General features: G+C 40.9%; 1 protein-coding gene across 2 annotated transcripts in view; it reads right to left on the bottom strand.

Annotated features, from left to right (window-relative positions):
• APP (amyloid beta precursor protein) overlaps window positions 1-17,035 on the bottom strand; it is a 200,645-nt gene that overhangs the window by 112,895 nt on the left and 70,715 nt on the right. For both annotated transcript variants that reach the window (XM_030943771.1, XM_030943780.1), the window contains exon 3: window positions 15,043-15,172. In XM_030943771.1, coding sequence (XP_030799631.1) covers window positions 15,043-15,172 — 130 coding nt within the window. The remainder of the gene's footprint in view (window positions 1-15,042; window positions 15,173-17,035) is intronic.

The following is a 17,035-nucleotide window of genomic DNA, read 5'->3' as shown; positions in this document are numbered from 1 at the left end:
ATACAACTCATACCTATCAATTCTGTGGTTTTTAGGTACATTCAAACTCACTAGAAAACAGCAACAAAGTCAGGAGGATAAGAAAAAATATTACTGCTAAAGTTTTTTTTTTCTGTTTTGAAGCACACCCATATGTTCTACTAAAACTGAAGGACTTTGTATTAGCTTAAGTTTCACATATTTAACTGGAACAAATTCCCCTTTAAAGTCCCTAAGTGATAATTGAGAAAGTTTCCATGTGATTCTGAACATACTGAAACACCCTAATATTACTTTTTAACCTGAAGGTCAGTAAGAATGTTTAAAATATCAGAATAAAGCTTAAATGAAAAAAATGCAGAACTGCTTATACATGCATTAATATAGATGCAATTGCTCATCAGGAAAGACTATCCTGCAAACAGTAAAACAGCAATCCTTCAAGCTTACAGAGTATTAAAGCTATTGGGTTTATTTTGTTAACAAGGAGGCTCTGGCTATCATTATTAAGGTATGACACCCCACACTGTCCATTCCCAGCAGTATTCCTATGAAATGACAAACTGGGATTCCAGGGCTGGCATGATCTGTGTATAAACAGATCAAATCTAGGAAGTTAAAATCCAAGCTGGCTATGGACAACTGCTCTGCAGAACCAGATCTTTCCCTACACAGGCATTTTTCCTCACTTTTAGCCCAATCAAGGCAGAAGTAGAGAAGAGCAGAGTACAGTCCCTTTCAAATAAACCAATGCAAGTCTTCTCATGGAGAATAAATAAACAAATGCAAGCACAGGATTAAACAAAACCCCCCAAACATTCCCATCAAATGCTTGCTTTAGTAAGTGAATGCATTCCCACGCCTGGGTACCACCACTGTTCTTTGTACAGCTTCCTGTGACAGTAGGGATGAGTAACCTACAGAACCTTGAGACACCGCCTGTGCTAACAGGCAAAGACTGGCAGGCAGGTGATGGTGGTAGGGAAATAACAGCTCACTCTGGAGAGGACAGAACACCTCCCCATCAGCAGTACCCTGGCTGCCTGGGGCTAAGCTGGTGGCTCCTCAGAACATCCACTTCCATCCCAACCACTCATCCCCTGCCCGACCTTCACACAGGTTTTCCAAGCACAAAAATCTCACACACAGTCAAAATGGTTCCTTAAAAAACACACACTACTGTTCCACTTGTTTTGGCAGAAGACCTGGACAGAGAGATGACAGCTGCAGTGCTATTGGCAAACCACATGGCCAACTTTAAAGACCTTCAAGAGAAGTAAACTTGAAAAACCCCAAATAAAAAAACAAACAAACAAACAAAAAAGCCAACCCTGAAGAAGTCACAGCAAAAAAAAAGTTATTTAATGTATGAATTGATGGAATTTGGAATGGATGGAATTCTGTTAAAAAAAAAAAACCAAAACACCACATACACCTATTGTATTTGATGGGAATGACCCGATGAAGGCAGGAATGATGAATCTGACTCCATGTTCTCAGAAGGCTAATTTATTATTTTATAATACTATATTATATTAAAGAATACTATACTAAAGAATACAGAAAGGATACTTATTAAATGCTAAAAGGATAATAATGAAAACTCGTGACTCTTTCCAAAGTCTTGACACAGCTTGGCCCTGATTGGCCAAAGAGTCAAAACAACTCACACCAGAACCCAATCACCCATGAGTAAATAATCTCCAAACACATTCCAAAGGAGCAAAACACAGGAGAAGCAAATGAGATAAGCATTGTCTTCCTTTTCTCTGAGCTTTCTCAGTTTCCCAGGAGAAAAATCCTGGGTGAAGGGATTTTCTCAGAGAATGTGAATGCCACATACACCTGCCTGAGAAAGTTCCTAAGTTACTGTTGCTACTCATCCCATGACAAGAATATTAAAAATAAAGATTGTGCATAACCATTCTCAACTTACATTTTCCATTGCAGAAGGTTTTTGGAAGAAACTAAGTGCCCACATTTCAACACAAAATGCCTTCTTGCTACACAGCTGTTCGTAGTATCAATCACAAGTGTAAGCTTTCATGTAAAAGACAGGAACCTAAAGGGTATTTCTGATTGCACAACAAAGATGCCTGTGCTTGTGAGCAAGAGAGACTGGAAGTGTTGAAAGATGTTTGACCTTCAACTGCCAGTTCAACTTGCAAAGATTTTGGATGTTTACACAAGCATGAAGAATTCTTTCCCCAGGCACACAATGAGCACCACAATCTATCCAGCAGGAAGGTGGCTGATGTTGTCCCATCACAGCCCTGCAGCCCTTGAATCCCAGCTTGTCATTTCATGGTTACACTGCTGAGTCTGCATCTGGCCAAAGTGAGGCCATTCCTCTTCTTCATCCTGACTACGTCAGTAATGAAGTCTGACGAATGAATGTGCTAGAACTAAGCGACTTCCAGTACTTGGAACACAGCCCCGTAAGGCCGCCATTCTTCCCCTTGCTGGTATGGACAATTTATCCTTCGAGAGCAGATAAACATTGAGGCACTGCACTGCCACATCCCAAGTACCACCTTTATCTTTGCCTGAAGGGCAATGTGCCCTAAATGAGAAATCCTTGACTGAAAATTAACCAAGCTCTTTCCTACACTTACTGAAGGTCCAGGTTACAGGTGAGCTCTCTGACACAAACCTTCCCCAAAACCCTACTTAACCCTAATAAAGATGAGAATGTAAGAACATAAGCTGAGGTTTTAGTTAGAGACAAGCTTTATTAGAGTCAATCAGAATAAATGGGTAGGCCTTGATGAAGTTAAGAGTTCATAGTTAACTAATAATTGATTGCTTGAAAACATAATGTTTGGTTAGCTGGGTTTATAATGAAGAATATAGAAACTGATAAATAGCTTTTAGGAACATAAGACAATTGTAGGCCTCCTCTGTCCTGAAACCAATTGAAGATGAGAATGGGAATTCTACCAAGGGTTCATTTGTCATATTTGCATTGAAAAAGTAGGAAAGTCAGAACGAGGAAGACTTCATTTACTTCCTCATTTTGGGACCCCCTCCCCATGAAAAGGACCACCAACCCATTTCAAGGAACAAACTACGCATGCTTAATAGCTTTTGAACTAATTACCATACAAAGCGGGGAATGGGATGTACCAAAGCTATGAATATGCATTTGTATTTTGGGTATTCAATACTTGTACAGATAAAAGGACTCTGTAATCACCTGTAAATTGCGGTGTGTATTTGGGAAGATCCGCGTGCTGCCTCACGTTACAATAAACATACGCTTTCTAACTATAAACTCTTAGAGAGTCTTTGTCTGTCACAGTTGGATATTGATACTTGATCAATATCCATATTTTTAATAAATCAGGGGCAGCCAATCGATCGCAGCGCCCCAGCAGGACCCTCGGATCTAGCAAGCTGGAACGGTGTGAATGAGCAAAATCTGGGATGTATCAGAAAGCAAAATCTGGGATGTATCAGAAAGTCCGCAGCCGTAGCTGTAACCGCTGGGGCGTCCTGGCAGGCAGGAGGTGCGGGGGCTACAGTGTGGCAGAAAAACCCCATCAGGGCTGAAGGAACAGCCCGGGGCTGGGCAGGGGCAGCCCCACTCCCAAACACAGCAAAGAGGCTCCCTTGAGGAACAGGGGTTGGGGGAGAAGGGGCTTGGGGTCCTGGGGTTTCCTCTGAGGCACCCCAGCAGATGGTGAAGGGTCCCCTGTTTGGTGGGGTAGGGTGTTGTGGGAATTCATAAAACTGGAGGGTTTTGGGAAAGCTGCAAAAGGCAGGCTTCAGAGACAGTAGAATTGCAATTAGAGCAAAGTAGTAGCCATGAGATAGGTCAGTAGAAAAATTATTTTAAAAGTAGAAAAGTAAGGACAAACAGAATAATGGTTTGTGCTTGTCTAGCAAGCATTGGTCTGCTGCCTGGGATGTGAGCTGCTGGCATCTTCCCATTGCCATAACCATGTAATGAGACTGATGATGGAAAATAAAACAGGTCAAGGAACATTCCACAGCAGTTCTGTCCCGTTTGTGATTTGTACATAGCCCCGGCCGGTGATAGGTCTTAATAAGGTCCCAGTACAAGAGCTGCTCTTATGAGCAGAGCTCCACTCACCATAGAAGAAATCATGCTGGAACAGACTGATCTCATCACTTCCAGGAAGGATCACAGAGCCCTTATCTGCTTGCTCAGGTAGCATCAAGTGAGGTGTGAAATAAGATAACAATAGATGCATGGCAGAGCTGATGAAGAGCTGGGAAGTGGACACAAAACTGGCTTGGATAGCAGATGCTGACAGGAAGAAGAGAATGTGCTGAGAGGAAAAGGCAGATGTCAAGGTAAGAGGAGAATTACTCAGAAGGAAAGGAGAGGTGAAGAAACATCGTTGCCTGGGAGACTTGAGTGGAATGGTGATGGTCAAGACACCAGCATCTGGTAAGCCAAAGAATAGACCAAGACTGGAAAATCTGGAGCAAGTGACTCTGTAGGAAGAGCCAGACAGGGGCAGTACCCTCAGAGATGAAGAAAGGCAGGAGAGCAGCAGGCTAGAAGGGAAAGGAGTAACTAGTCTGATGGCAAGCACTTTGATATGGCAGAGGAAGCAACATAGCATGACAATGTCTATCTCAGTGCACAAAATATTTTAGCTCGAGTGGTCAAATGCAGGTGAACACTGCATCACAAAAGGGCATAAGGTGTTTGCAGAAGAGCACGCAGCAGTACTTCCCCAAGACCCTGCTTCACCACAACTTCTACAGACTCAAGACCAGGGTCCCTAACACCTTATGAGTCATCTTGTAATGAACTGTTGGGTTTTGAAACTTTATAGGCTCTCAGCATCCAAAAGACACTGTGGCAGATGGATGAGGAACTTACATACACATTGTGCAACAAAATTTATAACCTTTAAATTACTTGTTTGCTTGAAACCAGAGGCTTACAAGTTTTACTTGATAATCTGAGGTCTTCTCATGAAATACAGGGTGAATGACCATTCCTCATCCATCCCCTCCAAGCTACTCATGACTTTGCGAAGTGCTGTCAGATCTTCCAGTCATCTTCTTTTCTATACAGGAAACATCTAATCTACTGTGTCATTTCTTTTATGGGAGCCATGTTGTACTTCAAGCACTCCCCATCACTCTTAACTCTTCCACTCTGCACTTCTGAAAACAACCAGCAGTGCACACAGCGTTCACAAATACAAGAAAGTCCACAGTTGACACAGTGGTGCAGTTATGTTTCGTGCCTTGTCCCCCATTCCTTTCCTAATAATCCCTCAGACTGTTGGGTTTTGGTACTAATGAACATACATTTTCACAGAACTGTTAATCCCCAAGGTCTCAATCCTGAGAAGTCTGAAGTTACTCACTGTCTCACCATACACACTAATATAAGATTATTGCATTTTGGGCTTCTCCAATAAACGCTGCCTTTACTACATTAATTTTTGCTTCCATTTTACATCCAGTCACTCTGCATCAAAGGCACTTCTGAAATTCCTTGTAATTTGCCTTTATTAACTCTACCTTGAATAACTTAGTATCTTTATCAGATGGGTCACTGCGCAACTTACCCTTTTTTACATATCACACATACTTTGAACATCACTGGCACAGGAACTGATCCCTTGAGATTCTGTTGGTGACCTTTCTCTAGTTTGTGGGTGGACCTTTAATTCCTGCCTTTTCTTATCTTTATTTAGCCATATAAGTGTTTTCTCTTCTATTCCATGGTAGATTAAATTCTTTAATAGCTTTTAGTAGTGGACCTTGTTAAATATCTTCTGAAAAATCAAAGGAGGCACACTATCTATTTGTTTAACTACTCTTAAAAAAAAACAACCCTTGCTCAGTTATCGTACTCACTGACAAGTCCAATATTCCTAGATGTTCAGCACATCAAAAAAGTATCCCTTCTCCCAGACAGGCTTACTGAACTGTATTTCCAGAATATTCCCTAGCATCTTTTAGAAATACCCAGTGAGTCCCATCACTGACTGTTCCTCTGCAGTTAACTGCATCAAATCTGCTGGCAGCATTCAGTTATACTGCAAGACCAGAATGTACTTAGCATGAGAATTTACAGCTACTTTCAGTTAGGTGAGAATTTTTTGAAAGATGCTATATATGCAGACCAATTTCATGACCAAACGGTAAAATGGATGCTTCCTTTCTGTTCCTCTCCCCATCCTTCCTTCCTAAGATGCTAAAACAAACAACACACTAATTAGGAGGATGCTCCCACTACAAAATTAAGTTCTTTAGGTTGAAGGAAAGCACAAAAAAAATCATTCAGCTGTGTGGCACTACAAACATATTTGGATAAAAACTTCCTGCTCTGTCTGTTTCAAAAACTGGATGTGTACATTGAACAAGGACCTGGAACTTACACAGCAGGTTCATGCATGACTCACAGGCTCTGTGTGTGTGAATGCACCCCCACCTACCAAAACCAAAGGTACATGCTTCATAAACACTCCTTGGGTACATACACTCACATACACATTGAGACTGTTTCAAACATTTTACAATTTGGAGCTCAACTATCAACAGATTTTTATAGTTTTGAAGCTTCTCTCCAGCTTCCAAATACAAATTAAGGACCCCTCTCCCTTATGACATTTATGAAATGAAACCTATAATCTCTGAAGTGTTTGGGTAAGATTAGAGAAACTTCTGAGAGGAAAATTAGTTCTTTGGGCAGGATCTGAGTGGTGAACAGTAACTTGGGTGCGGGAGAGGCTGGACCAGGAAAGAAACACAGAATAGCCCATTCTAGCACCCACAGTGGAACAGGGCAGGCAGACAGAGCAGCCCCACAATCACAGCCGCCCTGCAACCCTCTGCACAGGAAGGGTCCAACTATGATCAGAGAGGCACCTTAGCTCACCCTTTTCCCCATTTTTGAGCTCTTTTTAACCTTACTAATAGTCTTTTAGCACTACTTTTTCAGGGTAACTCTTTTTATATAAAGCACTGCAGAAAAAGCAGGAACACCTGCTTTTAATCCCTGATACCTCATCCTGGGCAGAGTTAAAAGTGACAGAAAACTAAGTCCAACTAGCTTTAGTCATCATTCAAGAAGGAAAACTGTTTTTCCTTCTTAAGCTCCTAAATATAGAATGGTTTACTACAATGTGTAATGCTGCCTATGAAGAAGACTCACATACTTGTGATCACTTCCTGTGAGCTGTTGCTGAAGTGTATACACTACTTGTTTTGGTTCCCTTGGTCCATTGTAAAGAGACAAATCAGCATATAGTTTTCAATCCTTACCTATAAGAAATTATTTTACTACTTTAGGAGTAGATCTGCAGACCTGTGACATTCGAGATCTCAAGAAGTTTTTGTGTTGTTACCTGTTCCTATTAAAACCTTACTGCAACCAGCAAACAAGTAAAACATATGTACATCCAAAGAATGCATAGAAATACACAAGTTCAGAATTCTTTCTTCTTCTGGTCTTACTATTCAAAAATTAGATGTTTTACATTAGTCATATATAAAGCACATTCTGATACTCAGCAGAATGTTGATTCTGTTTTATCTCTGCCCTTCAGTGTTTCCATGCCTTCAACTACAATCTGGCTAACCCAACAGCTGAACCAATGTTTGGCTGGAGTGAAGAAGTGGAAGCATCCAGAAACAGTTATGACTGCCTGAGGAAGTGTTTGTGCTGCTGGTGGATGATCTTATTCAGGATTTCTCTGCCAGCTCCCTTCCTCTTTATCGAGCTGATGGGATTTTGTCCCCTGAAACATGCCAAAGGCCGCTTTAAATGGTTTATACAGTCCTGCTTTGAGAAGAAAATACTTGAAATGACACAGTTATAAGCCATGAGGCAATAGATCTTCTTAGAATTATAATGAACCAATAAATTCGTTATTGTTTATGTGAGAAACAACTGCTCACTTTTAAAAATTTTAAAGGTTTAGTAAACCTTAACAAAAAAATATTACAAAAGACTGAATAAGGAAAAATTGTAGCTCTGGGAGCCCTGCCCCCCAAGACTATCAGCCTCCTGGCTCCCCTACAAAATGGATGCCCTGCCTTTTGAAGTTCCCCAAGTTTTATCAGTCAACTCCTTCTCTGCTGTCTGTTGGTGGAGATTTTCTCTAAATGCCCTGACTACTGAGGCTGTTACAAGGGGGAGGGGAAAGACTATGGGGGACATATTACAATAACATCACAATACATCTTTTAACATATACATAATATCTACCTCTTAATTGTGAGAGCCAACCATTACTCATCTATAACAGTTTATCTGAATAATCAGTGACTCCTCTGCTTCCTGTCAGCTAGTGTTGCCAGAAAAACTAGACATGTTGTAGTTGTGTAGGCTGAAACTAAGGCAATTTGTTTTATTTTAGGAACAGTGTGGTGTGAGGCTTGTCTGCATCACTCACACGGCTGACTGAAGACTGAGGCAAGTTGGAGGTGAAAAGCTAAACTAACAGGGACAGAAAAATTCCGGGACAATTATTTAATGTCTTTCTGTTAATTAGGTACTGCATGGAAAAGCCAGTGGAAAGTGTTTCCAACTACTCAGAGGAGAATTTGTATTGCCAATGCAATACAAACAGGTGCAATGTGAGTCCAGAGGAGGTAAAAACAGCAAGTTTTGCCATGTATACAAATATACAGGCACTTAACATTCTTGTGTGAAAAAAATCCACCATTAAAACAGCAAGTAATTTTAGAAGAACTACCACTAGAAGAACTACCAATTACATATCTATTTAAATTATCCATTCCATGCATAACCTTGGTGTTTTCTTTGATATAATTGGCTTCCATGCATAACCTTGGTGTTTTCTTTGATATAATTCATATCAAACCTTTTGTTCTGACATCAGGTTGAAGGTTAGGAGTTTTCCCTTTTTTTTTTTTTTCCTTTCTCTCAGGCAATTTTGTCCCATTTGTTGCCTAAGAGACTATAAAGACCAGTACTTGAAAGGCAAAAGATGGGGTTGAGATGGGGAGGAGGGGGGAAGAGTGCAGCTGGCCTCTCTCTTAGCTGGAGGAGGTTTTCTCTTTGGAAGGATAGATGTTATAAATGGATAATGAGATGATTGGCTCTTGCAATTAAAAGATAACTTGTCTGAATATTAAGAGAAGCTTTAGTGATGCATAGTTATGTTATTGTAGTTTAGATGTCCTCTGTTCTCCCCACAGTTCCCTTTCCCCCCTGTATTGCTGCCATCAGACAGCCGGGGCTGTCTAGGACAGGTACAAAGAAGGCTGCACAGGTGTCCCTTGCCTGGGGCAGTGGGGAATGGAAAAGCTCAGGGGGTTGCTCAGGGGGTGCAGCATGGCCACACCTGACCTCCAATCAAGTTACAAGACAGCAGTCTCCACTGATAAATGGCAAAGAAGGGCTGACTGACGGACTTTGGGAGGGGCTGGGCTGGCTGATGCAACCCCAGGGGTATAAAAGACTGAGCATCCATCTTGAAGATGAACTGGCCATGTGGTATCCATGAGGGGCAGTTCCCAGCGCTGCAGCTTTTTCCTTATGTAGTCCTTTGTTATATTTTTGTTAAGGTTTATTAAACCTTTTAAAATTTTGTAAGTGAGCAGCTGTTTCTCACACAGAGATAACACAAGATTTTGGCTGGGGGGTCAGGTACTGGGCTCAAGCTCCTCTCTCTCTGTCTCGGGATCAGAAGGGAACAGTCGAGTTGCTGCTATCATGGGGAGAATTTACTGCCAGCCCAGGCCAACCCTTTAGTGCTTCTTCCTTACCCTGGGTGAGCCTTTACTCGTAAGAGCAGCTGTTGAACTGGGACCTTATTAACACCCCTCTTCTCATGGGAAACGACCCTCATCATCTACTCAGGTACCTCAGGGGAAAAACCGGAACCCCAAACCCCTTCCCCTTCACAGAAGGCATCTCCCAGCTGCTTGTGGCAGCTGCTTGCAGAAACCCAGCTGCAGCTGCCCAGCCCCACTGTTTTCTGCTGCTGCCTCAGGCTTTTTTGCAACACTTCAACTCAACATCAGGTGGCCAACAGGACACCCCAGGGCTCCTGACAGGGCTGCGAGTTTCTGCTACACATTGTTTGTCACCCAGTGTGTGCCCACCTCTGCCATTCCAGCTCCAAGGTTCCTGCTACAGCCCATTTTGCCATCTGGAAGGGCACAGGGATTGGCTTCCTGAGGTGAGTTCGCTCAACGGCCGCGATACGGCTGGTACTGATTTTCTAGTTTTGTTTGTTGTTGCTGCTGTTTGTTTGTTTGCCTTGTTATACATATAGATCTATATATAAGTAAAGAACCGCTATTCCTTTTCCAGTATCTTTGCCTGAAAGCCCTGTAACTTCAAAGTTGTAATAATTTTGAGGGAAGGGGTTCATATTTGAAGGAAGGTAGGGAGGTTCCCATCCTCCTTGGCAGACACCTATCTTTCAAACCAAGACACTTCAACAAGATGATAACTTCACAAACTGCTAGAGTAATAAAGCCCTGTAAGTTAGAGTAATAAAGCCCTGAAAAGTTAAAAAATATTTTCAAAGACTTTTTTTTTTTTTTAACAGATGCAGAAGCCAGTTTTACACCACATAACCAAGCAGCAAAATGTACTTTTCATATAACCTAATGTGCTGGGGTGACTTTACGATGCTCGTATCCCCATTCACCTGTTTAGCCCAGAAGTAAGTTTTTCACCTTTAAGACTGGTTCTGAGAGTGAAGGGAGGAGGGGTAGAAGAGCATACAGCTTGTTTTCAGACACTGCACTCACTCCTCCACATTCCTGCTCCTGGACTGTCTTGTCTGTGGACAGAGAAGTGGCAAGACAGAGCTTCCTTTGCTCTTAGCTAGTTTTTAGCTAGCTAAGACAGAGAAGTTCCCTGGACTGTGGTTTTTATTTTTATTTGGACCTGTTTAAACCTGCTCTGGACTGAACACCCAGAAGAGCACCAGCAGCTCACACCTGTGGGTCACCAGGTCGGGTCTGAGCTGTGGCATTTCCAGCACCAGAGGGGCTGATCAGAGACTGAGTGAGCTGAGCTACAGCCCACAAAGGGACTTCCTGAGTCTGTCATCTCTTTTGGAGCAGCAAGAGGTTTTATTGTTTAATATTGTTCGGGGTTGTTTTGTGCAGGTGAATGCTTTGCCTGTTAAATAAACAGCTTTATTCCACTTTTCTCCGAGGAAATATTTTCCCGAACTGGCTGGAGGAGGGGCCGCTTGAATCTGCTTTCTAGAAGAACCCCTTCGGAGGTTCTCTCCCAAATTTGCCCCAAACCAGGACACTGAATCTACTTGTTTTATGAACAAATTACTGCAAGTAATCACACTGTGATTGACAGATGCTGTATAAATAACGAGATTCCAACACATCTGGATCTTTCCAACACTGTGAATGCAGTGTTTAGCAGCATACATTAACAGGATAATGAGGCAGAGCCACTCCCAACCATGCGCTTCACACAGCACAAGTTATCTGTAATTCCCCCTTTGCCACACCTTGCTATATCCTGTATGCCATGCCCACATAATGATCCACAAACACCCACATAACTGAGCTTCTCATCTCTATCCAGGGTTCAGGATGTATTCCACCAACACAAAATGAAATGTCATCTATTCACAAACTCACAGCAACACATTTATCCAAGTATTAAAAGAATCAAATCTCTGGGATAAGGATGCCTGCTCCCACAACCAGCAAGGAACATGGAGTGAACGACTTCATTTCACAGCCACACTGCACAAATTCACCATCTGCTTTTCCTCGACAAGCAGTGAAGAGAGGAAAAAGTGCAAACTAGAAATGTTTTTTGCCCACGGCAGAAATCCTGCCCTCCTGCTGTGACCACCAGCAGAGCTCCCACCAACACTTACATGGCCAGGTTGGTGGCCATGGTATTTTCCCAAAAACAGTTTCTGTAAAGCAAAGAAGAAATCATTGGTTTCTTGACACTGTCTGCAGCAACCCTGCAAGCTGTGCCACACAGCAAGTGGTGCAGGCACCACACTGGGGTGGCACACACACCTGATACAGGGAGAAGGGAGTTCTGCAGATCTTCACTCTTCCACCAGCACATCTCACAGCTCCTCATCTTTGATATGTACCCAAACACATTTGTGGCTTTATGTCAAGCACCACAGTCCTCACTCAAACAATGTAATTAAACTCTTTAAGATTAGATCCAATTAGAACATTTTTAGGGAATATTTCTGTGATCAATGCAAGGACACATGGCTGACTCAAATAAGGGGCTTTTGCTTTGTCTTGTTTAAACCACTGTTTTTATGCTTTAGTTCCATTCTCTTAAGAAAATATGAAGCTGTGTAATCTAGTAAATCTGATGCATGTTACTGAAATACACAGCTAATACAAAGAACTGCTGTAACTACTGCCCTGCACAAGTCTCAAAGAGAAAAAACTGCTGGAGCAGGCAAGGGCTGTAGTGAAATGGGCTCTACACATTTGAAAGCCTTGGCTGAAGATTATGATGCAAGCAGACTGTACATCAAAGATGCTCTGGCCTGAAAGCAGCCAGATTTCTGTCACTTGCTGCTTCTCAACTGTGAAAAATACTGTCAAGATGGAAGAAATAACTGGGCTAGTAAGGATCCTCAGAGCAATGCAAAATCAAACTCAACCCTGCAATCAGCTGCCCACTGACAAACTTTCTGTTGGTATCTTAATTCCTACCAGATAGATTTAACAGTGGTCTAGGGCAAGGGTCTATTTGCATTTAAATTACAGAGGAATGGGCACAGGCAATGCCCAACTTCTGACAATGTCCACTAACAGCTACCAGACTAAGAATAGCTGAGGCACACACAGAGCTGACAGGCAAGATGCAACTTTTTAGAAAATTATCTTTTAATACTGAAGAAGTACTAGGAGGAGAGAAAAAAAATTTAAAAGCTCTCTGGACTCCTTAGATCCGTATAAAAACGTGATTTAAGAGAAAGTATTCCAAGACAGACATAGTACGCAACAAACAGAGGGCTGGTTGATGGAGAAATTGCAGATTATGGCTACTGCCCCCATTTTTCCTCCAGAGGAAGTAATTATGTGGCCACGTATCCCCCAGTAGACCCTTGAGAACACCAGTATCTAAGGTTTATTCTAGTCAGGGTCAAAAGATGAATGTCAGCATGTGAAAATCATAACAAACACAATGTGTCAAACGCATCTACATAAGCCTAAATTACACAGAAATCAGAAAAAAAACCAGCATATATGGGGATTTAAAAATAAAAATAGAGGGCTAAGGGCTAATGATAATGAAGCACTTAAACATCTTTAAAATTTTTGCATCCAAACCTTGCTACTACTTAAGATTGCAGCCATACACCTTGCAATGATTTTTCTTTCAAAACTGCAACTCAAGGAAGGCACCTTAAAAGTCCAAGTCCAGTTCCTCACTCCTCCAAGGAACTGCATATAGTCCTGTCCACAAATTTATGAACTTCCTTCCATGTGATTAGACTTTTTACTCCTTAACCAGACAACTATTGGAGCTCCTTATGTGTGCAGATACTTCCTTATAATTGCAGACTAAATGTATTCACAGCCTATTTATATTCATTTGCTCTTATGATGACATTTTTGCTTAAATTAGGTTGTAAGAGCTCCAGGGCACTGACCAAATCTACATAAAGATAGAGAGTCCTGAGCCTAAGAGTTCCCTTTTCTTAATTCATAGCTTTGCTTGTGGTGATGATAAAATAAATAATAAAATTTAGTTTTTATAGTTCCACTAGTCTGATGTTCTTCCACTGTATCTCTAATTAGCACAAGTGCACTCTCATGGAATCTGATCCAATATATGGTGATACATTCTATGTGAGACTGCAGCTCTGCCTCATCTCTGACAAGTTGCTCATCTGGCTTTAGACACACATTAAGACTACAGACTGATGCTTCTATCCTGACTATAAAAAACTAAAGAAAACACAGCAACAAACGGGTAAAAGAGCATGTCCCTTTTAGTAGTAAAGCTTGTGGTGGAACCAACCAACTCAACTCATGCCTGGAAAAAGACAAAAGCCAGCAGGCTCCTTTCCAGAATCAGAATCTGTAATTCCTAGAGGCAGGTTCTTCTCCTCACCAAGTGTCTTGAATTTGAGTTCTCCTGGAGGACTTTTGCTCAGAATAAACTAATCCTGCAGAGTCTCAGTAGCATTAACAATGATATACTGCAGGTTTAGAAACACTGATTTTATATCTGTACAAACAAATATCAGATCTAGAAACTTGGCCAAGCAAAAAAATTTCCCTGATACTTAGCACAGATTTTATACACCTGCTGTTTTGGCACTTTTGACCACACAGGTAGCATTTCTGTTAGTTCCTCTTCATTCCCAACTTTGCTAAGGGCAGATTGTGCCCTGTGTTTTACCCACTCTACACAAATGAACAAAATTTCTAGAAACATTGCATATTAAAAAAAAAAAAGTTTCATTATTTGATTCATGGAATAACTGGTTTGAGTTGGCTTCTATGCCTTTTAGCTGTCCTGGCTTAATAGAAAAGCAAGTCTCAACTCTGAACTCCAGCATTTATCACAGTTCAAATGGCAATGGTAAAACAACATACTTAAACATGGAATAATATAAAGAAAATGTCATGCCTAGAATGTTAATGAAAATGGCAAATCACCAATTCTATTTTCTAATGCAGACAGAAGTAAAGGTTAGCAAAAAACGAGGGCTGAAACATCACTTTTAATTGATTTAAAGCACCAAGGACACAGGAGAGAACAGCAAGCAACTGCTACAAAAATAACATTGAAGGATAAAATGGAGGAATGTATAAACTATCTTTTGCTTCGTTTCAACAAATATAGATTCCCATAGTCTTTCATGGTAAGAGTCCAAGTACTAGATATTCAAAAATTAATGTGAAAAAGGAAGGGTTTAATTAGGGAAGAGCAGGAGTACTTTCCTTCTAGATAATGCAGTTCCAAAGGACTGAACAACTGGACAAAACTCCCTTCAGAAAAGACAATAACACTGAGGTATAGAAGACATTTATGCAGATTTTCTGTCTTTCTTATGAAGAGATTGAAAAAAAATAGAGCAGGAAAAAACAGACTAAAACTGACTCACTCACCCAGACACCTGTAGGGAACCACGATATGCGGGTGACCATTGCACTGCTTCCATCCCCTCTTGCACCAGTTCTGTATTGTAACTGGCTGGTTGGCTTCCACAACATTGGTGATTTGCAATTCAGGGTACACCTAGCATTAAAAGTAGAGAAAAAGACAAATGTTAGCAGAAGTAGGTACTCTGGGTCACTGTAACACATTTGTAACAACACAATATTCATCTTCTCTCTCTTCTCCCTCTTCCGCTGCATAAAATATTTATGTCATGGTATGACTATGTGCATCTATCTGGAAAGCTGGTATGTCTGTTCAACAGTAAAAACAGGCAGCTGCCAGTTCAGAAAATGAGCTGAAAGTCAAATATAACTAGGCAAGTTAGAGTTTTGACAAAGTTAAAGATCAGTTAATCATAGGTTAAGTACCTTCTCCTCCATGTCTCGGCAAAACTCCATATACACAGCATATTCTCCATACAACTAAACTTAGTAGTATGCATGCCTTTATGTTCATCTCAACCATTTTAACAAACATCATAATTCCTGTCTGCTGCAGTCTGTCTAGTACTAAAAGTCTGTTGAAAAAGTTATTAATATTTAGGTCTACATTACCAGTTTCTAAATTGCTGAGATCAAAATTCTGTCTGCTTTAATACCACAACACACTTCTACACTCACAACCATCACACCAGCGAACTTGCTGATGAATTTATTGGCAAACCACAACTTTGGCTTTTTATCCCACTCAGTCCCTTTATCCCAGCCCCTTTTTCTACTCTAGCACAGCCTATAGCCCTCACTTTACATTTTTCAAATTGGCAATCTACCAGCCCTAACATGAAACTCAGAAAGTACTAATTTTCCTCTGCCTTTCCTCAAGCAATCCTTACCAATTTCCAGCTGTGTGAGATCTGAGGATTTAAGTGCTCTGAAAACTACTGTCTACTCATACCTACCAATGGAAAAGAAAAACAGAAATAGGAATGAGTCTGGAGATGGTCCAAAAACTTACTGCAGAGAAGTAACATGATTCCAAAAAAAGAAAACTAAGTTAAGATAGGGTGATTTTTGAGTCCAAAACTGGTGCTTGGAAAAGTACTCTAAGAATCTTGACAGCCCCGCCTCAAGTAAAAAAGATTTGTCTCAATCATGGATCTCCACTGAGGTCATGGCATCTGAGTGGCAGTGCCTCCTGGCACTCTCCTGATTGAAGGTTTAAAAGATAACGATGGCAAAAATGAAGAAAGCAGCTTGAGCTAAAGTCTTAAAGTTTAAAAGATGCTAACAAATGACAGTACAGCTTTCTCAAATTTGAGATCAGTGGTCTTTAAATGAATGTGGCCTGGTCCATACATCCATACACATGGGAACAACCAGAAAGCAATCAAAGCATAACTGGAAATAATTGGAAATCATTTCTTACTTTAATTAAGAGATATGAAGGGGCTGTTACAATTTTAAAGTTGAACTGTATTAACAGCTTAATGCACAAAACAAGGGCAGATACAATAACAATGCCATGGAAATGACTACAGAAAGAAACACTGCCTACTGAACAACACACTTTATGCTAAAGACCTTGAATATCAATCCTGCCTCCTATTCAAAAATAAAATTTATTAATCAGATACTTCTTTCCTTGAGCAAATCCTTCATAGAATACTGTCACCGTTAGGTCAGATGTGACATAACACATGTGATCAGGGTCCAAGAAGAAAAAAGTTTTTATATTCTGTGTGTTCTCCAGCTTATATATTCTTAACAAAGCGTCGTCTTAAGTCATTAACTACATCACAGTAACTTATTCTATTCATTGGTGCAAAGCAATTAGCGTCAATATAATTGGCGAAGTTTTACAGAAATTTAATAAGGCACTCATACACATCTACTTAGGCACGTAGTCTAGCTTACAAAAATTTCCATGTATCTTTTCTAATCTGTTTCCATGCTGAAGGCCTTGTCTTCTTCCTTGCTATGGATACACTTGAAAATCATCAAC

This window comes from Camarhynchus parvulus, chromosome 1 (genome assembly GCF_901933205.1).
Source record: "Camarhynchus parvulus chromosome 1, STF_HiC, whole genome shotgun sequence".
Lineage (NCBI taxonomy): Eukaryota > Metazoa > Chordata > Aves > Passeriformes > Thraupidae > Camarhynchus > Camarhynchus parvulus.
Note: the sequence above shows the minus strand (reverse complement) of the source record. Positions and strands in the feature narration are given on the sequence as shown.